Here is a 22,782-nt window from a genome sequence, read left to right on the forward strand (position 1 = left end):
AATTACTAACTAGATAACTGAGAAAAAAATCGGGACTTTATTTATAACTCCTGTAACTTATGAGTGTAGCTTATGAAATTAAACTGCTGTAGCAAAAACATGCATATTTTTCTTCTTCATCCTATGGATTTCTTTTCAATGAATACTTGAAGATCTAGAAGATATCAATGAAGAGCTAGTGTGATTAGATTAAAGAGGAACTTTCAAAAGGGAATTCAGGGTTCAGGGAATGAACAGGGGAATCATTGTTCCAATCCTTCAATCAACTGGTCCAGACACATTGGGCTTAATGGAGCCCTTCTGCAGAAGCAGGAGTCTTTGATTTACATGATATTTCTTTTATGTTGGGTCTGTGGTACTTGGCTGAACCCAGATTTCTGGAATTTGTTGGAATTGTATGGAATGTGTTTTTTGGCAGTAAACAGAATGTAGCTTTGTGCTAACCCGCTCTCTCTAGCTTAGTATGTAGGTGAATAAGCTCAAGAACAGTCACATAGTGGTTATGTTACAGGAGCAGCAGCCAGAGGTTTGGACCATCAAGTGTGACCTTGAATCCCAGCAAATCACCTGAGGATTTTAAATTCTTGTAGGTAAACGGATAACGAATCACAAAAAAAATTGGTCTCAGTAACAGTAACCACAAAGCTACAGGAATGTCATAAAAGCCCATCTGCTTCGTGGCTTCAGGGAAAGAAATATGTCATCCTGACCCAGTTTGACCTGTATGTTACTTCTGATCCACTAATGTGGTTGATTCTTAACCACCTCCTCAGTTAAGATATGCCATCATTGCCTGCATTGCCATTGATGTCCAGGACATTCAAACATATAAATAGATTAATGTAAAGAGAGCCTGATTTACCTATCTGTAATTGCTCAGCTGTTTTTGTCAGCTTGTCATCCTGTAATTTCTTCCTCTTCAACAGCATTTCATGCTGGAAAGGCACCACAGATCTTAGTTGTTCCTCATCCTGAACTTCTGTTGGGGAAATGACAATGCTGTGGTCTAGAACCTCACGGATACCATTCAGCAGATCATTGAGATCCTTTGCTTCATATGCCACTCGGTGGAAAATCTGGGAAAACAGAATATCATTAAGCCTCCTCATTTAGATTTTCCAGCATTAGGAAAATATCTTTCTCCAGTCATCCTTACATTGAACAGCCGAGAGAGCCTAGTAGGCACAGCAGTAGTAGACCTATTTTAGTCTAAATTATTATTACTATGTATAAGCATCAAGAAAACTTAATAGTAGGTTCTACAGCTAGGAATAACCAAGTGTTCTCACTATTATTATCTGCAACATTGGGAGATGAACTGGGGGTTGAATTAAGAAACCATACGTTTGACATACACTTGTACTATTTGTGTTTTCAGTATACCACTAAATGATGTTCAGTCATGTTAAGCAATCTCTAGGAGTCAGCAGAAAATCACAGGAATGTTGTTATATCATTATCCACCAATGTCTAAGGTACGTAAGGACCTTGGCCTCCATTCTGAGGTAGGGCTCCAAACCTTCATTGTCTGCCTCATCAAAGCAGATGAGAGGTTGGAGCTTACATTAAAAATCTGGAAGACAAAGGTTCTTCATCTTTCTCCTGGCCACACAATGCTACCCTCTGACAATCAAGATCCATGTGAGACCTTTCTCAACATGGATCACTTCCCATATCTTTGGAGCCTCTGACAGAGAGCAGGCACACCACCAGGTTCAGGAACAGCTATTTTCCTACAACCATCAGGTTCTTGAACTGACCTGCACAACCCTAGTCCTACCTCAGCAACGGAGCACAGTGGACCACCTCTTGCAATACTTATGGGCTTGTTTCTAATTGTGTCTTTGCACCAATGTCCTGTTTTGAACAGTCTTTTTCTTCACTATCTTGTATAATTTATGTGCAAATTGTGTATAATTTATGTTCTGTTGTGTGAATCTGCATGCCTGTGATGCTGCTGCAAGCAAGTTTTTCATTGTACCTGTACCTCATTGTACTTGTGCATATGGCAATAAACTTGACTTGACTTCAGTGATGAAGTCCACCATCACAACAGTGTACCAATTCTCAATTCAACCACCTGAGCAAAAGAATGTTTGAAGACCAAGACCTCAGATTCAGCACCCAGCCGCACCACTGTCCAAAAGCAGTGGTGGTGTCCAAACTGCAGTATGCAGCAAAAATGTGGGCAGCTCCCTCTCAGTACATCAAAGCACAGGATAACTACCACCAAAGCTTCCTCCACAAAATGGTTCAAATTTACTGGGTCATTCATTCAAAACATCTTATTGCAGGCCAGCAGCCCTAGTACTAGTTCAACATCCCTAGTTTAGCCAGTTCTAGTGAGTGGACCACCTTGTCTGCATGCCTAAAGTCAGACTCCTGAAATAAGCAATCTAACTTAGTTCCAATATGGGAAGTGAATCTCAGGAGATGAGAGAAAACACTTCAAGGATGTCCTCAAAGCTTCCTTGAAAAGAATGTCCTCACCAGCTGATGGGAATCCCTGGATAAGACTGGTGGAGAAGCATTCAGAAAGGCACTGAGCATCTCAAGAATCTTTGAGCATGGAGGTCAAGCACAAATGGCAGAACAATCCATACTACCCACCCACCTCTCCATCTACCCCACCTGTGGCACAGTCTGTGGATCCTGCATAGGAATCAGGAGTTATCTCACAACCCACAGAACTATATTGGAAACAAGTCATCTTCAACCGAAGGGGCTGCCTATATTGGAAACATGTCCCCTACCTTGAAGATCTTCCAATGATTGTGATTCCAATGAGTTGACCATGTATATATAATGTTTTAAGAAATAGACCATGACAAACATTAAAATTGATGCTTCCTTGCAATATTGATACATTAGATAGATGTTATTCAGTATGCAGTCTGAATGCGGATTTGACGGCTAATTTCTACCAACACCGAGAAAGTAATTGATTAATCACTCGTTGATTGTAACTGACTGAAACCAGATACAATCCTATTCCTTACATTATGGGCCTGTATTCCACGTTAACTTTGGATTTGCAGCTATGATTGGGTTGATCTAGCCTATTCTAAACCTACTCAGAACAAAGCTTATCAAAGTTATATGTCATAAGATAACAGAAAAGGAAAACCTGGTTCTTTTAAAAACTGAATATGATATGAGATAAGGACCTACTAAGGTAACTCAGCTGAAGCCTTTCAATCATTGGTGCATGCATAATTGACTTCACTCACTATTGCTTGGTAATTGCTTTAACTTGGTTATCATTTATTATTAGTAACAGAAAGCTCGACATCATTTTGAGTGCTCAGAATTTGAATTACTATATGCCATGCAAAACACTTTAATTGCTGGCTGTATAAACAATTAAAACAATCAGTGCATTCAATGTATTCACACTCTGCCTTGATCTTTGCTAGTTAACCTTGGAAAAGAAATATTAACTTACAGTATACAGTCTTCTGACACATAAATAAATATGTATTCTCCTTGTTATGAACTCTATGAGTACATAATTCTCAATGCAACAAATTCTGAATTGGATGGAAGCTCCATTATAGTTAATAATTGTGCTTCAATATAATGGAGCATTGATCTCGACTAGAAACATGTTGTCAGTTTCCAGGAGTTTATGACAAAAAGGTGAGAATTAGCATGTTAACGTTTTCCAAGTTTCAGGAAGTTTCCATACCTTGTCCGACATTAAAGTTGAAATTGAGCGCCCAATTTCATGGTAGTCCAGTTTAGAAGTGCTGGGTCCCAGGAATACTACAATAAATCGGGTAGGGATGGAAACCTCTAGGACTGACTCCAAGCAGACAGCTTTTTCCAGCCGCACAAAGGCCATTGCTGGACAATTCAGTGACTCCACGCAACCTGCCAAAGGGGAGGCATTGAGATGTCTGTGAGTAGTTTTGGTATCTCGTTCGCATCCATTTCAGTTCATATTTGAACTAAATCTTGAAAGGTTTAGACTTGAGAACAAAGCCTCAGAATTATTCAGTTCATTCATTTATACTACCAGGCCAACATAACTTAATGGTACATTTTTCTTCATCAAATATTTCTTTTTTAAATAATTTCCTACAAATTCTTATGGATTAGAGAAAATGAGTTACAGCAGTGAATGATCTAAAGTGAGATACTAAAACATAAAAATTTAATCTCTTTCAAATAGTTTGGAGAATAAAAATGGTCAAATAGATGTTGGTGAATGGAAGGTGGAAGAAAACATCAGTGTTCAGAGTTAAGAGACAGGCTTAAATTAAAGACCCGAGTATAAGAAGTTCAAGTTTAACAAGAAGGGTAAGATTTTCATTGTAACAGAGTGGTATTAAAAATGTTACTGGAATCGAAGGCAACATAACAACATTGCAGAAACACAGGGTAGCAGTGGCGAATAAACCTGTGTTTATATTATGTTATCAGACATAGAAGCCAGTCTACATTAAGTGTCCTATGGCCAGCAATGAAAAGAATGATAGTAATTTGTTTTGGTATTGGGTAAAGTGATGAATATTGGCCAGGACAACTGTATTTTTCTTTGAATGATACCAGGTTAAATGCTCATCTAAAGCAACAAATAACTGACAACGTACCCATGAGCAAACCAAGACACATCATGAAGATAATCTGCATAGTGTTACTTTATCAAGGCATTTCTACATCTTCTAGATTTCCAGCTTTCTGCATCTGGTTAGTGTGTGATGGTGAAACAAGCTAAACCAACCTACTTGTATCTCCCCACCACCACCACAACTGCTGCCACAAGGACAGAAGGGTGTTCTAATTCAAGCCATCTTTTTTGTTTCCACTTTCATTAGAAGGCACAACAAGGATATGCCATACTTACCAACAAGAACTAAAGTGGCTTCTGTGTTTTCTGGGATTTTGTCCATTATTTCTGAGTGATGCCTCTTCCGATGTTCCTTTGCCTCAATAACAAAACATTGCAATTTACTTAAATGCAAACCATTTTTCTTGCAAACCTCCAAAAAAATTCTAGGGAAGAATTATTACAAATGGATGTTTGTGTAGCTGTGTACATTGACACTGTGAATGCCACATCATGCAGTGTATTGTCAAATTTTTGACCATTTGATCTGACATAAATATGCACATGTGTGCTGAATTTATGCAGGCTACGGTTGATGGCTGTATGATTGCAGTACAGGTGACCCTTGCATTACGGCTGGAGGATGGGGGTGTTGTGTTCCTCGAAAACAGTCCATCTTGTGATTTTCTGCAACAGGAAGCCGCATCATCTGTGCAGGCGTCAAGAAATGCTAGTTCAATAAAGCGTTGGTGTTTATTTATTTACTTTTTTCAAATAAATTTCATAATAGCAAATTTTTATTCTGCCTCTCAGATTTTTTTGGTGTGATTTGTGCATTTTGTAAGGGCAAGTTTCCATTACCTGAATTGCCATAACATGGGTGTCACCTGTACAGTTCTCATGTTCAGTTATGTACAGTAATTCTGCAATCCTTGTATAACGGAGTGTATATTAACACTATGATAATAGATACCTTTCAGACCCAGTAATGAATTGATACAATAGAAAGCTTAACATATTATACAATATCCAATTTTGTTACAAATTTTACTCTTAAAGCAGGATGTGAATGGAACAGAAAGCAAATAAAGTTGAAAATTCTTGACCTGCTTGTTTATACCATGAAAAGACAATTGTGAAGAAAAACCCACAATGTCTCGATTTGGGATTTAAGATACTCTGGAGTGGATTGAAACAAGTCTGCTATTAAGAGTGCATTCCCTATTGAAATAGAACTTTACATGTGCAAAATACCATGGACCCTGGAAATGTGAAATTCAAACAGAAAATTCTGGAAATACTCAGCAGAATACTGGCAGCATTTGAGCAGAAACAATGTTTCACACCAATAAACTTTAGTCAGAACTGAGGAAAAGCTGGATATGTATGTATGTGGGGTTTCAGGAAATGCAGAGGCGATGAAGATGTGGAGTGAAAGAAAGAATAAAAGGAAGGTCTGAGATAAGGTAGAATAGATAAATAGAAGTGGTGCAGAATTTTAACCTACATCAGAGAGCTTTGGAAGGGGAGCCATCTGCATGGCACCCACTTTCCTTTGCTAATACACCTTATGTGGACACCAATTTAGGTTGAGTACAATCAGTACTTGGCTTTGAGAGGATATGCACGGTAAAATAATTTGGAACTAAGTCAATCCTCAGTAGTAGACTTGTTTATCCAATAAATGAACCATTTAATTTCAGACCATCCTAGGACAGGGTTTGATTATTTTAGCCAGACTAGTTCATTAATAGGATTCAAGAATAGTTCATTCAATGACATTAAGGGTTATTCTATACATTTCCAGAAAGCTAATGCTTTAAAGAAAAACCAAAGGGAAGTTTGCAAAACTCTGTGCCAAATATTTGTCAAATCCATTCTCGTTAAATTGCAATTGCTAAGTATTAGCTTTTGTTATTTAAACTTGCTGAACTGAGGTGAATACGGTGTGTCCATACGTAGGAAAGTGTTGAGCAGACAGAGGCTATACCAGTGTGATTTTCTTAGTGGCTTGAATTAGAATCTTTTCTATATGTGTTAAAAACAGAATGATCAAAACAAAGTTGTTAAGTAGGATTTAATTTTCCACATATTTTTTGAATTGTGGTAAAGGATAGAAGTGCTGAGGCTTGAATCATTTTCAATGCCAGGTGCCCAGTGGCAGAAGCGAGCACTGTCAGGCTCAATACCAATAGGAATTTAGTTTCACTTTGAGCTGAAATATAACTGCATGGCAGGAAGTAGTTGTTTCCTGTGCATGCACAGCCCAGACCTGTCCCAGCCCAATATGACTTTGATCATATTTAGTGGTTAGTGTAACGCTATTACAGCGCCAGCGACCCAGGTTCAATTCCGGCTGCTGTCTGTAAGGAGTTTGTATGTCCTCCCCGTGTCTGCGTCGGTTTCCTCCGGGTGCTCTGGTTTCCTCCCATATTCTAAAGATGTATGGGTTAGGAAGTGGTGGGCGTGCTATGTTGGCGCCGGAAGTGTGGCGACACTTGCGGGCTGCCCCCAGAACACTCTATGTAAGAGATGCGTTTCACTGTGTGTTTCGATGTACATAATGATATCTCATCTTATCTAGGCTGAGGCTGTCCAATCTTACTTTGCATAGATATGACTTTGACTCCAAAATGAACCCACAATTACAATTAGTATAATAACATTTCATTTTCATTTTGTTGATAAGCTCCTGATCATTGGGAGGCATTGCACATTTCCAATACAGCTGCTAAAATATTAACTTGCCTCTTTGCCCTGTGTTTCGATGTCTTCAGTATCCTTTCTCTGTTGAACATCTTCATCAAATCGGTGCCTGTGATGATAGAACATACCGATGGTTTATATTTGTGCATGATACTGTATTGAACAGAACACCCCCCTAAATAATTGTCAAATCTGTAGTTGTAAAGCTATTTTAGTTTAATTTTTAATTTGAATCATAAGTGCAGAACAGTCATGCAACCTATTGTGTCTGTGCGTGCTCTTGGATCAAAGCTGAAAGTGGCTCCGAGGGCATTGTAATCATTGGTCACTTCAGGTGCTCCATTATGTTGCATCTCAAGAGATTTTCTGGCAAAGTGACCAAAAAAATATACATCTCATCTCCAGGTAATGCCTACTGCAGCTTCTTTTCCAAGCAGTCTCCCATCAAAGTACTAAACCGACTGTTCAGTTTCTTGAGATCAGATGGGATCAGGCAGGGTTGAACCAGCACAAAAGGCAGCCCTTGGCTTGAGCTTTTAAATTAATCCAGTTTTCCTGCTCTTTCCTCATCACCCTGTACTTTTCCCCTTTCATGAGCTGACTGTCTTTTGACTGTCACTATTGAAACTACTGCCAACACCTTTTCAGGCAGTCCATTTCAGATCACAACAAACGTAAAAAATATTTCCATGTGTCAGAGAATCATAGATTTTTACCCCACAAAAGATAGAAGGGGGTTATTTGGCCCATTGCGTACACAAGTGAATCTTTCTCCCTAGCTCTTGGTTCATAGCCCTGCAGGTTGTGGCTCCTCAAATTGTCATCCAGGTACCATCTAAATGTAGTGAGGGTTCCTGCCTCCGTTACCCCTTTGGGCAGGGCATTCCCTATCTCTATTACTTGTGTGTCTTTTTTCTTAACTCCCCTCTCACCCTCTCCAATCTTAAACCTGTGCCCCGTTTATTAAACTTTTTGCAAATGGAGAAAAATCTCTCTCTAGGTCTCTCATAACTTTTTACATCAGTGAAATCTCCCTTCAGTATCCATTGTTCCAAAGAAGCAACCTTGGCTTAGATGGTTTCTCTACATTAACTTAATTCTCTTGTCTGTTGTGGCAAAGAAGGAGATGCGTGCTAGATATGTAGCAATTTGTATAGATGGGGAGCACATTGGCAGAAACGTCAGAGGATACTACAAAACTAAGTTACATTGAGAAAAGCCATACTTCTCTGAATTTTATTTGAAAATATTTGGAATCAGATGAATACAAGGTTAATTAAGAAATATGAGTTTAAAATGTTATGTTAATGCTTTTGGAAGGGGAGAAGAGTGAGGTGAGGTTCATTGGAAGAATGGGCAATTAATATTTGGGGGCTGAGGGGTGTTTGGATCATCAGGGTCAAGGTCAGTGGCGATGGAGGAATGAGATTGCTTTGGGCGGGGAGGTGGAACCAGGCAATGAGACTGAAGGATAGAAGGTAGGTGATGAAACTTACCTTTTTGAACTTTTAGTCCAGGGTAGCAATAATAAAAGGTTGTCCTGTCCTGGGAGTGGCCAATTATGGGCACTCCAAGAAAAGCATGGACTAATTTATGAGCAATGCATGGGGAATCATGTCATTGACACACATCAGACCTGAAAACTACATCAGACACACGTTACTCATGCAGGACCTGCCTATTTGAATTTCCAAAGTGACACGAAACATGAAACGATATTAGCACATCTCACTCTAAGAAAAATCAGTTTTCAGTCATATACTCCTGAAAATAAGCAGAGCTATTTGATTGATTATCTAGATACATATATCCAAAAGCATTTACTGTGAGCAGGCGTATAGAGGCTTAATTATGTACCCCAGTTCAGTAAAGACCTCAGCTGGCCTAACGGAGAAGACAACTAAGGAAGAAATTACCAATAGATTATTTGCATGGAGCTGCCACTATTCTTTTTAGAGGGATTAGATCAAAGGTTAGCATTTGAATTGCTTGATGGTTTGGTTAACTTAAAGAGTTCCATAGCTTGGAGAGAGTAAATAATAAATCCTTATTAACAGACAACATACCCTCAACATAAAAACTGCTTTGCAATCATTTCCTGCCAACATCTCAAATGTAGTCAATAAGGCATGGTGATGTCTTTATAAAGTAATAAAGAAATCTAATTTACAAACAACAGTTCTATAATCTTAACACGTGTTTATTGGTTAGTCACAAATGTTACCAATGGAAAGGAGAGCTTTTTATCACTTTTATCTAACTTTACAAAAATAGATTCTCCAGCAATTCTCTATCATAAATATATGGATATCTTCAGGAACCTTAACCCAGTTCTGAAGAGATGGTAATTTTACCTGTGTTTTGAGAGCAAGGTATTCAACACAGTGATTCTCATTTGTGCCTTGATCTGATCTTTGGCTATCATCTCTTCTACTATACGAACACTAATCCCAGACATTGTGATTTCCTTCAGATCAAACAAGACAGCACCTGATAGAGGAAAAGAAATCTGTTTTTAATTGGCATTTGAAAACAAGTCTAGTAACATCATCAGAAGTATATTAGTTTTACATATTAAGGCTGGGCTCAGGGAAAATATTTGCAGCACAATTTTAGAAAGCTTGAAACACAAATATTATACACACCTTTGGTGATGGCCCTTTGTACTTCCAGGAGACTCCTGAAGCTGAGACAAGGGATATGTGCTTTACCCCAGCGGTTTGTGTCATCCTCCAGATTCTCCTCATACATTATCCATCGTCCTCTTTCCTTCCAGTAGTATTTCTCTCCATCCTTCATTAGTTCATTCATTTCAACAAATACCTGAGGTAAGGCCCAGAAGGAAGAGATGGAGTGACTGTACAATGGAGAAATGTACTGGTTTTCTCTGAGCATTTGAATGAACAGGAGCTTTTAGTATTTGTTGAACAACCCATTTCTATCGGGCTAAGTTATAATTTCTAAGTCTATTTTCTAAATTTATTTTAATATTTAAGTGATACTTTAGTATATCCTACAAGAATGATGATCTTGGTCTCATTGTATTTACAATGTTAGGTAATTAATTATACAGATGAGATGATAATGCATCAGATTGTGAACCTAAAATATGTGAACTTCCATAGGTGGAGGTAAGGAAGACTGATTTACTACTCATCTCAGAGAAGTGAATCCCCATATATTGGCCATGAGTTACATGATAATCACACATATCACTTCACAGATGCACAGGTTCAAGTACAGCTGTTTCTCTTCAACCGTTTGGTTCTTGAACCAATTGGCAAAACCCTAATGACTACGGTTTAGCAACATCATGACCATTTTGATCACTTTGCACTAAAGCAGACATTTATTTTGCACTAATTGTGTCCTTTCTTGTAAAAAATCTGTATAACTTAAGTTTCATTTATGTTTTTCTTGTGAATGCTGCTTATATGATGTGCCCGTGATGCTGCTGCAAGTTAAGTTTTTCATTGCACCTGTGCATACATGTACTTGTGCAGATGACAATAAACTCAACTTTGACTTTGTTAAGATGACCATTATATCGCAGAGAACTTCAATTAATTATGCAACTGTAACTTGGAAGAATCCTGAACCACCATGGTGAATGATATACAATTTCTGATATTGGTGAGACACAGAGGTATAAAGTAATCCCAACAATGGTGAAAACACCTAGTAAAGAAACAGAACAAATTTACTTTCTGTAGAACAATGATTAATGATATAAAGAGGAACAATTATTTGAACATCAGTGGAACTTTGCTAATCAGGTGATAATGGAATTCCTCCAATGAAAAAACAAGACAAAATCTTCAGCAAGGACAGTATACATACTGAAACATTATGACCAGGGAGCAGAGATTGTTGCCTTTAAAGGCAGAATATTATTATTTTACTTGATAGTTAAGATAATGTTAATAATTCTTGCATATCTTTGCTATAGATAGGAATGCCTTTACCGAAGGGGAATGTGTTACAGTGTGGGGCACTAAAATAATCTGTGGAATCTAACTTTAAAATTTACTGCCTTCTAGAATATTCCAAGATGGTGCCCCTTCCATTGATGGCACTGGAGCATGGCGACTCTTTGCAAGCTGGCTTTACCAGATCCATTCATTGTATTTATTATAATCATTCTGACTCTTCCCAGTTTTTATAGATGCACCACAGAAAGCATCCTATCCAGATGTATCACTGCTTGGTATGGCAACAGCTCTGCCTGAGACCACAAGGAATTGCAGAGAATTGTGAATGCAGCCCAGTCCATCATGCAAACCAGCCTCCCCTCCCACTGACTCCATCTACAGTTCCCACTGCCTTGGGAAAACAGCCAACATAATCAAGAATCCCTCCCACCCCGGCCATTCCCTCTTCTCTCTCTCCCGTTAGGCAGAAGATACACAAAAGGCTGTGAGCCTGAACCATTAGAAGACAACTTCTATCCCATTGTCATTAGACTCTTGAATGGACCTCTTATATGCTGAAAGATGAACTCATGAACTCTTGATCTTCCAATCTACCTTGTTGTGGTTTGTCTACCTGCACTGCACTTCCTCTGTAATTGCAACACTATATTCTGCATACTGTTTTCTTTTTACTACCTCAACGTACTTATGTATGGCATTATCTGCCTGAATGGTACACAAAACAAAAGCTTTTCACTGTATCTCAGTACATATGACAAGAAAAACCAATCCAATATAACAGGCATTATTTTAAAATAGTGTGCTGCTACTCACTATTTTAACATACTGTAATAATAGCCAAATATGGAGCTGAGAAGTGAATAATAAAGGATGATGGAAAGTTTAGATCTAGCTCACCAAGCCTTAGATGTGAGTTAAAAAAGAAATTACGTCCAACATAATTGGGTCTTGGTTTTCACGGGAAAGTAAATAGAAAAAAGGAATGCATTTCCAAAAGCTTAAGTGCTCAAGGTTGTTTTAGTGCAAGTTGAGTTAGATTTCATTACGCTCATGTGAAGCTGAACCCTGTGACAATCTCAGGAAGAAATGCCTTAATGTAATGGAGCTCTTTCATGTAGCCCTTACTACATTTTTCAGAATCAAACTTCAGAAACAATGAATTATTGTGAACTACAATCACTGTAATCAAATAATTAACAGTTAGAATCAAACTTCCTCCTTCTTCCATTCCGAAAGTAGTTTTATCTCTTGTTTGAACAGTTATGATGAGACTTTATTTTCTTAAAGTGTACCTTGTTAAAAACATCTTCTCCAAAGTCTTTGTGATGTATCGCAGACTGAAGTGGATGATCCCCTTTAGGATCTATTCACAAAAGGAATGAATATTGGAAGAACAATTTTTGAAATATTTATTATTGCTTGAATAATTTTATCATTTTTAATTTACATTTATTTCCATTTTGATAGTCAGACCTCCAGTCACACTGTCCTCTTCATTACATGATCAAATTGCAAAAAGCAATTTCTCTCAGATCATAAGCTATTTCATAATATACTGCAGGTGTTCAGATGCTATCATTTGATACTGGGCACCATCAGTCAGATTGGAAAAGCTGAAATGAATTCAACTACAGTATAGCAAGTGCCATTTTGACAAAGTTTACCAAGAGAATGCAACGGATTATCTGGAATGTAGGCATAGTTACCATAAACTGAGGAGCCCAGAATTCCCATTGTAATTTGTTTACCGTATGGAGTCCAGGAATTGAGACTGGTGCTATCCTGTTTATAGTGCACTCTAAAATTAAACCATCATAAATGGCAATGTCAAATGAAAAGCCATTTAATGAGATTTTGAAGGTTTGGAGTTTATACAACTAATTAGACTGTAGGAATAGAATCCTGTGTTAAGCACCCAGATTTATTTTACTTGTTCTGATTATCAGGCTAGTATAGTGTGAAAGTCACATACCCAACATTCGATATTGCTAGCTATTAAAGAATACTCCAGAATAGATGTGAATTATTTTTTGATTTATTTCCTTCAACTCTTGGCAATACTCACTGTTGCTGTGTCTGGTACTGTAGCCAGGTCAGTTTTGGATCAGGCATGTGAGGCTATAATCTAACTTCTGTTGATCGCAAGTAAAGGTGAGACTTTTATATACAGCATTACCATTAATTGTTTATTCAATAGATTTAGACCCAGCTTTTTGCAGACACAGGCATGAGGCAAAATTTATATAATGCATGTAGGTGGTTATACCAAATCTTAATAAATTGTGTGGAATCTGTTTGAAAATGTCAGTATTTTACAGACACATGGTTTTATTATAAATCTCCAATAAATTACTAGCACATTCTTATGTTATTAAAGATCTCTGTTTTTATATTGGAAACCTACTTATAAATTATATTTAAGCCTAACGCTGTCAACACGTCGTCTATTCTGAGGACCTGTTGAAGATGAAGAAGACTTTTCCATCGACTGTGACATCAACTGTTACTAACTTTCCCTTACAATTCTGCAGATGATGTCGCCAACCATTATTCCCAAAAAGCATGTCTTGGCCTGGTTGTGGAGAGTTACATTTTGATGCTTTAATAGCAAGAAAATTTCAAGTGATTGACTTGTTGCAAACACTAGATATAAAAAGTTGAAATAAGCCACTTACCCTTTTGAAGAAGCGTTTTGCCTTTGCTACAAAAACAGAAACAATATCAAAATTAGTTTTAGGTATAATGCCAATTATATATAGTCCAAAATAGGTGGAAATTTCATCCATGTAGAGTTTATACTTCTTCATTATTAATGAACAACTGGATATTTTTTAACAATATTATTTGAGCCACTTTCCCTTTCAATCTTCGGATTTCCTGAATTGTTGTTCATATATCTCAAGGAAATGGTTAAATACAAGATTTATATTAACCAGATAGATGGTTAAATACAAGATTTTAAATCGCTATTAGCTGATGGAATCAAACTCCAGCCATGTCTACTTATATTGAGCAGACCATACCAATATGAACAGACAAAATTGTACGGCAAGATAAGACCAGCTGGTCCATCAATCTTGCACGGGCTGGAGACAATTCTTTTCCCTCCTCCCATCCTCACACATGGGAGGCAAAAAAAAACAGAGAATTACTCATGGGCAATAAGGTAGAAAATCCAGGTATAAGAAAGCCTCACACTGACAACTATCAACAACTATCCATGACAAACATATAAAGAAGCTCTGAAGTGCCACATACTCAAGGACATCGGCTTCCTTCACTGGTTGCCTGGGTATGAACTTCCTATGAGGCACTGGACTTGCCTCATCATCGGCTAGCTGAATAGAGAAAAAAATAGAGAAAAATAACCACTTACTAATTGTGACAGAGCTGATACAAACTATTCACAAGTTACAAGCATCATAACCCAATTAACAAGTGGTCAACAATTAAAGGCATCAAGACCACATGGTTCTATATTTTGTTATTATTTGACTGAAATGGTAGCCAAGAAAATATATATTTATCCCATTACCACCCCCACTCTGGTAAACCTTTTCCCTTAATGGACAATACCCTATTAAAAACAATACACACACATATGTATACGTATATCCTCCCATTGTAGGATACCAGTATATATCAAACAGTAACTAATAAATTACTCATAACTTATCACTTACTATAACTTCATAGGATTTCAAGCTAGATCATTTAACATGTGAGTTCAGCCAGGTCATTTGATTTCTCCCTGCCTTGTCATATTTTGGTATTTTTCTTCTATTTTATCCACTACTATCCTGTTTTTAGATTAGTTGTTGAATTATAATGTTTCTAAAAGGTATTTGACAACTTATCTCTCATAGTCTTACGTACAGTGATCAGATGGCAATTATGAAAAAATGAAACCCTTTTTTTCCAAGATGGAACTGGCAAGGGTAGAAGAGGCAATGTTGTGTGTATTTTCTATCCATTCATGGGATGTGGATATCACTGGCATTGATTGTCCAGCCTTAATCGCTCTTCAATGGAGAAAGCAGTTGAGAGTTTCCGCAGGCAAAATATTAAAATAACAGATTGTGTACATATGTCTTTCCTATGTGTTTCATTGTCTGTAATATCGCTGTCTGCAACAGTGTGGAACTGTGTCCACATGTGACCATGTTACTACATGTGCTAACTTATTAACATTTGTACAATTATCCTTCCAGCATGTGTTGACTGCCTCTCTGCCCCTGATAAGTTCACCCCCAACTCATGGTTCTCAGAGGGATGCAGCCCTGGGTGTTGAGGCTGTAGAGGACTACTGGCAGTGCTGAAGAACCCACATATGTTGGCAAGTTGCTGATCCTCCAGTGTTGTCTCCATTCACCATCTGTTCTGTAGGTCCCAGATTTCCTACTGGACCTCTGCCTCTGCTTTCAGGTACGCATAGACCCCTTTCTTTTCCCTTGAGGAAAGCTGGATCTTCCAATACAGGAACTTCTCATGTTTGTGATTAACTAGTTTCCTTGATTTCCTGGACTTTCTCATCTACTTATTAGTCTACTGGCTCTACTTATTAGAGAAGCCAAGAATCTCTTCACAGCAGCCCATGAGCTGTGGATACTTTGCAGCTCCTGTAGGCTGAGAATTGAAAGGTTGCTTGTGAGGCATTGCCTGAGGAGATGCAGCTTTGTGGGGTCATTGAGAGCCTCGGCATTGATCTTCCTGCTGCAATGCTTCTGTTGATGCTGATGTTGTTGGGATAATAGAGTGGATTAGGCAGTGATCAGTCCAGCAGTCATTGGTGCCTGTCAGGGCATGATGATGTGGACATCTTTGCAGTCCCTCACTTAGATGGTTAAATAATTATTGCGTCCCTCACTATCAATATCCTGGCAGTTACCATTGACCAGAAGCATACATAATGTGGCTATAAATGCAGGTCAGAGGCTAGGAATCCTGCAGAGTAAATCCCCTCCTAACTTCCCAAAGCCAGTCCACCATCTACAAGGTTCATGTTAGGAGTTAGATGTATACCCTCCACTTGCCTGGATAAGTGCAGCTTCAACAATGGTCAAGAAGCTTGAACGCCATACAGAACAAAGCAGCCCACTTGATAGACACCCCATCCACAACCATTCACTCACTCCACCACCGACGCACAGTAGCAGCAGTTTGTACCATCTACAGGATGCACTGCAGCAACTCACCAAGACTCCTTAGACAGCACCTTTTAGACCTATGACCTCTACCAGCTAGAAGGACAAGGGCAGCCAAAGCACAGGGGACACCACAACCTGAAAGTTGCCCTCCAAGCCACACACCATCCTGACTTAGAAATATATCACCGTTACTTCACCGTCACTGGGTCAAAATCCTGTAACTCCCTCCCTAAAACAGTGTGGGTACACCCACACCTCAATGACTGCTGTGGTTCACCACTACCTTCTCAAGGGCAACTAGGGATGAATAAGAAAAAACTCTAGCAGGAACCAGTGCTTAGAATAGAGGTGATGCCATGGTATCTTGTGCTTGGCTCTCTGGCAAACCAGAGTGTTTGTTATGATGAGGCCATGCATTAAAAGATGGATCCTGTTGGACTTAGCTTTCCCTATTCTTTCATTGCTGACCTTGCCTTGACAGAGGATTGTGTCATTTCCCAACCTCACTCTGAAGATGACCAGGAGGATCAGCTTGTCTCCTTTTGTAAATGCAGCCCAGGGTTTTATCGAGACCAGAATAGAACTCCTGCCAGACCTCATCTGAAGCTTCAAGGGTTGGAGAGTGTGCACTGACAATGGCTGTGTATTGGTTCCACATTAGACTGAGCCCAAAGTTTGTAAGGCATTCACTAACTGCATAAACACTGGACCAGCTCATTCTTAATGGCAAAGCTCACTCTGTGAAGAGGATGTTTCTCTTCTGCTGGACCCACCACCTTGTTCTTGAAGCTGGTCATTTCCTCCCTATAGCCTCTCACTCAGTGTGGCAATGTTGATACCAAAACATCTGAGTTCCCAAGTTCTGAGAGTGGAGCATGTTATGAGAAAGGTTCTTTGGGTCTCAAAAGTAGAGGTATCCGGACACGCAGTCTTGTATTTTAAAAAGGAGAATTTATTTACAAAGACAGACGGGGGAACAGAATGAAAAGGAATGGATGCACACTCGCACACTCGCACTCGGGTAATCGCGCAATGCGAGGGGACTAGCAACGGAGGTGAAGTGCGCGCGCACAGACACACAAAACACACACACACACACACACACACACACACACACACACAAAACGAACTGGTACAAATGATCACGGAATAAACAATACGTTGCCTGAACCCCCTGAATCTGGACAAGCAACGGCTCTACCCTACTGGGAATCTACTTAAGACACTCCTAGACCCCCGTGGAAGTGCACCCTCTTACCAGTGGTCCCTCGGTATGGTCTCGACCCCAGCAGCAATCAGCAAAGAGAAAGAGCTGCCCACGTGTACCATCTTTCATAGGGCTGGAGAGCTGAGTGGAGCCCGCTCAGGTAATTCAAACAAGCCAGTGATTCAGGGTCAAGAACAAAGGTGTGTTACAAAGCCAATCCTTAAGTGTGCTCTTGATGGGTGGGGCAGAGACGAACCCTTGATTGACAGTGGTGTCGCTTCTGACCCGATGGGCAATGCTATCATCCGACCACGGGGGTCAGTAGTGTTGTCACTGTCATCTGACAGCCATGGCCTTTCATACTACAGAGCAACATTCAAGTCTGCCATTGTTGGGATTGTTCACGAGGGTCCTGACCTTCTAGGTCCCAAACTTCAAATTGTGCAGCGGAAGTTACCTTTGTGTGCTTTCTTTTAACGCAGGTTAGGTTTGCACATAACCTTTGCAGAGCAAGGTCTAGATCCATTGGTAAATGGGGCAAAGACAACTGGAGACCAGACTCTGCTGTATGGATATTACTGCTCACACATGAGTTGACACAAGTGTAGGTGCTGTCCAGCATGTGCAAACTCGTTCACAGGGGCACATGTATTGCTCAGGCAGAGAGGCCTTTGTCACTGTCTCCCTCCTGGTCTCTCATCCCCTTCTTGATTACAGAACCCAGTTATGGCAGACTTCAGGGCCGCCTGCAAACTGTGGACACTTTACCGCTCCTGTAAGCAAAGAGTTGAGAGGGCATTTGTGTGGCTTTGCCTGAGATGAACCAGTTTTGTGGGGTCCTTGAGGACTTCGATATTGAAATTCAATGCTTCTGCTGATGCCAAAATTTTGGGCCCAAATCAATGGAAATAATGGAATGGATTAGGTAGTGATCAATCCAGCAGTAATCAGTGTTTATCATGGCATAGGTGATATGGACATTAACCACCACCTTCAGTGTGTCAGCACAGTCTTTGTTCAATTGAGGGAAAGGGTATTTGAAGGTCAATGTCTGAGACTTGGCACATGACCTATAGGGCAACAGTGATTCCTGCCCTCCTATTTCTTCCTGAATCTGGGCTACCTCAAGCCACTGGAAAACACCACCAATTCTGTCTCTGCAAAATCATCCAAATTCAGTGGAATGACAGGTGTCCTCTCTCAGGTCAATATCCCCAGTACTGATGCCCTTGGTTAGCTATGTTGGACAGGTCAAGCCATTTGCATGCTCAACACCAGACTCCTGAAATAGACATTCTATTCTGATCTCTGCCATGGTAAGATATTATCAAGTGGACAAAGGAAAATATTCAATGATGTGTTCAAAACCTCCTTGAAAAAATGCAACATCCCCACTGATCTACGTGAAGTTCTAGCCAATGACCACTCAGAATGGAGAAGGAGCATTCAGGTGGTGGTGAGAACTTTTGAGTCCATGCCTTGGGAGCACACAGAAGCCCTGTGTAAGTAGCAGGAGGAGTGCCCCATCTTAGGCACTACCCAGCCATCTGCCCCACCCACGGAAGAGTCTACAGTTCTCACATTGCCCTCATTAGCCACCTCAGAACCCACAAAACTGGAGAGGAAATTTGTCACTCTTGATCTTGAGAGATTGCCTAAAGAGAGAAGAAGAAAGCATATATATTAATTGATAATTTGCATCATCGCTACTGGGGTGCTTTGGGAGATTAATTGAAGGACACTCTATCAATTTACATTCATTAGCCTTGATTTTGCTGCTTTCTTGTGCAACTAGCGTGACAAATAACCTTAAGTTCTTTAGACGTTTAATGTCCCTGCCTTGGCTTGGTGAGGCTGGACAATGCAAACCTTGCATCACTGTCATCTTTGCATGGATCAGTCTCGGTAGCTTTGCTGAAAGACTACTCAACAGAGGTATAACAGTCAGTAACAGAGTCACCAGCAGAAACAACAAAACCTCTCTCACATTACTGCATGAAATAGTCATGGATCACAATATTGTGAAGATTAAGGTGTGTGGTTAACAGTTGCCGAGACAGTGTGTGTTGGAATGCAATGAAGTAGAAAATGTAGAGATGATCTGATTGAGAACTTTAAAATTATGAAAAGGCTGGACTGAGTGGGTGTGATGAGAATGTGCTGGATTACAAGTTCCTGAGATGCTGGGAACAGGGATATCTGGCACTGTACTGAAATCTCAAAGGGGTCTTGACCCAAAACTTCAACTGTCCATTTCCCTCCATAGATGCTGCCTGACCCTCTGAGTGCCTCCAGTATCTTGTGTGTTGTAATATATCTTCATTGCTTTTGAACTCAGCCCATTGCATTTCCATTTTATGTTCAGGTTTCAAAACCCCTCACTAACATGATGACAATATGTATGAGTTGACTTCAACTCCAGTCTGTTAAGGCGTACTGCAAACATGTCATTTGATGGATTTGGCATTTGGGAGCTCAGAAATGGATTGAGATGGTTAAAGGTTTTCTGTTTTAACGACCCTTCACTGGATGTGATGCAGGTGGGTGTTGTGAAATATTTATCCACACTATGTGGGATGAAATCTGTTGGTGAAGCAATAAAGGCATCACTGAAGAATGTGAGTTAGATCACAGCAGCAAGGTACTGTTGTGCTTGTTGATTCAATGCAGAGGATAACGTAATGGTGCAAGATGAACATATCACCCCAAACCTCTCAATTCTACTCCAGCACATTGCTCCCCACAACAACTTACCCTACAGGTAGCCCCATCTCTGTTTGTACTTCCTCAAATCCCCATTTGATCATCCAACACTGACACTCATCCTCATACAATAAAAAGCCACTCTCTCATAGGCAAACTTAATAAATGCTTTCCATCCATCCATCACTCTCACTCACAGCTCTCTCCCTTTCTCCCAGAGGAGAGGAAGAGTTGCAAAGAACTTGAGGCGGCTCTCCAACAGATATCTGCAGAGGAAGACTTTAGCAGAGCCTCAATATGCTTGGCCTTTGGAAGAGGAGGCTGGGTGACAGAATGAAATACCATACACAATCAGAAATCTTTGCGGTGATTGCTATGCCCACGGAGAATGTGGGCATGTTCAAGGCAATCACACCTTATGTGCAGCTCTTCAGCAATGTTTACACTATTGATTTGACCTTAAAAAATGTGGATGATATCCAAGCCCTGTTTTTTCATAGACACACTGATCAGCAGCAAAGTTTTCACCAACTCATTGGCAGGAGGGAAGTGCAGCTGATTTCTGAGAGGGAAAGGAATGAAAGACCAATGGAAGTGAATGTTCAGAGAAGCTCTTTTGCTTCTCACCTGTTGTCTTTTCCCCTGGTGTCCTGATGGCCAAACCTGCTCCTGCGTGGGTATAAGTTGAGCTGTCATTGGCCATTCAAAATCCAGAATGCATTGGCCAAGAGTGGTTCAGCAGTTGAAGCAGGGATCAGAGGGCCTGTCTCCACCTTGCTAAAGCAATAGATATTGACTCACATTGAATTGTCAGGGAAGAGGAGGAGTTTGCAGTTGACATGTCAAGTATAAGGGTGTGTAACACTATGATTTTGGTTGCTCCATTTTGTTTTAGCCACATGAACGTAACTTCTTTCCACCATTCTCTGATCCTGCCCATGTGTATTAGCCAGCTGTTCTCATCAATGGTGAATGTAAAGACACACACACACACACACACACACACACACACACACACACACACACACACACACACACACACACACACACACACACAGATCTGTTAGATCAGTGCAGCTCACACAGATGAGCTCAAAAATTATTGGAGTAAGTATTGGCAAAAGCACTTTGAAGAAAACTTTCAACTGAGAGGCATCAATACTCGCTGGTGTACTTCCCTGTCTTGCCTTCAGTCCCCACAATAACTGCTGGCATTGATTTGCTATGAGGTTGTGAATGCTTGGGAACTACATGAACCCACAATTAAACTGCAGATGTTACTACCACTGTAATCAAAATTGAAATTGACAATCAACCAAGATCATGGGTTACACACATGCTGCCTAAGGCAGTGCAGTCAAATGCAGGAGCTGGTGAGCTGGAATGGTGTAAGGTTCTCTACTCTTAACTCCTCCAGTCCAAGCCCATATAGTTCTACACCTTAAAGTTTATCCCAGTCTTTCCACTTGCGGCAGAGTCTAAAACCAACTATCATGTACAAGATACTTACAAACAAATCTCATAAGGAAGTAAGAAGAAATTTCTGACTTCAGAAAGTGATAGAATTGAATCCAATTACCACAATGTTATGGCTTAAGAGTTTTCAAAAGGATACTGAGTGAGTATGTCAAGAGGACAGGGAATGGAAAGGTATGCTTAGCAACTGGGTTATGGCAGATGTACTGGAAGGAGGCTTACACCAAGCTTCCCTTATAGAAAGAACTGATCTACCACATGCTACTGATAAAAGCAGTTCTGCTGTTGAGTAAACCATTCCTAATTTTATTCCCATCTGTAAGAAGGTAGATTTGCAACCTCAGAAATTTACAATCTCACTTTAAAAGAAACGAACCATTTTGTAAACATGTTTTAATATTGGCATTTATTTTAGGACATGAAACAGGATTTGAAGTGAGTTGTCACAAACATATGTAAGAAACCAAAACAGATTAAGGTAAAGTAATGTAGGACAAGACAATATTTTGGCTTTAGGAATGAGGATATAAGAAAATTTAGAATAAAACAATTGACTGGTTAAACCAAAGCCAGAAGATGTAGAAAAGCTCAGTAGCTCTGGTACCAACTGACCTGCTGAGTATTTCCAGCACTTTCTGCTTCTATTTCCGATTTCTAGCATCTGCAATTGTTCTTTATTTTCATTGACTGTCTGGACTACTCCTTCTACAGGGTACAAATGATCTTTCTGTCATGTTATGGTTTCTCTCTCACTTTTTCGATAAAGTCCTGTAAATACTGGACAAGTTTAAACAAGTGAAATTTGAGACTAATCAATCTGTCTTTCTCCACATCTTCATAATTCCACTTCTATTGCCTTCATCTGTCTGTCACACCACACCTGATGGAACATCTCTCCAGAACTTTCAGTCTTGTTCCTTGCCTGTTATTTTAAAAACTGTCAAACGTAAGGCCTTATAGTGGGGATGGTTACTAAGGAGAGGAAAAAACGTGGGAACTAACGTTCACATCAGTTGCTTGATACTGGTCTCAAAGTGATAGTTGGAAAGATGCATTCTT

At 39.8% G+C, this 22,782-nt stretch overlaps 1 protein-coding gene across 2 annotated transcripts in view; it reads right to left on the reverse strand.

The window, feature by feature from the left end:
- Positions 1–22,782, reverse strand: part of LOC127582854 (anion exchange protein 2-like) — a 52,322-nt gene that overhangs the window by 18,078 nt on the left and 11,462 nt on the right. For both annotated transcript variants that reach the window (XM_052038421.1, XM_052038423.1), the window contains 9 exons: positions 14,449–14,528; positions 13,866–13,891; positions 12,483–12,553; positions 9,904–10,081; positions 9,613–9,748; positions 7,301–7,367; positions 4,850–4,931; positions 3,689–3,873; positions 863–1,076 (listed from right to left, as the gene is read on the reverse strand). In XM_052038421.1, the coding sequence (XP_051894381.1) occupies positions 863–1,076; positions 3,689–3,873; positions 4,850–4,931; positions 7,301–7,367; positions 9,613–9,748; positions 9,904–10,081; positions 12,483–12,553; positions 13,866–13,891; positions 14,449–14,528 (1,039 nt within the window). The remainder of the gene's footprint in view (positions 1–862; positions 1,077–3,688; positions 3,874–4,849; positions 4,932–7,300; positions 7,368–9,612; positions 9,749–9,903; positions 10,082–12,482; positions 12,554–13,865; positions 13,892–14,448; positions 14,529–22,782) is intronic.

This window comes from Pristis pectinata, chromosome 25 (assembly GCF_009764475.1).
Source record: "Pristis pectinata isolate sPriPec2 chromosome 25, sPriPec2.1.pri, whole genome shotgun sequence".
NCBI classification, from domain to species: domain Eukaryota; kingdom Metazoa; phylum Chordata; class Chondrichthyes; order Rhinopristiformes; family Pristidae; genus Pristis; species Pristis pectinata.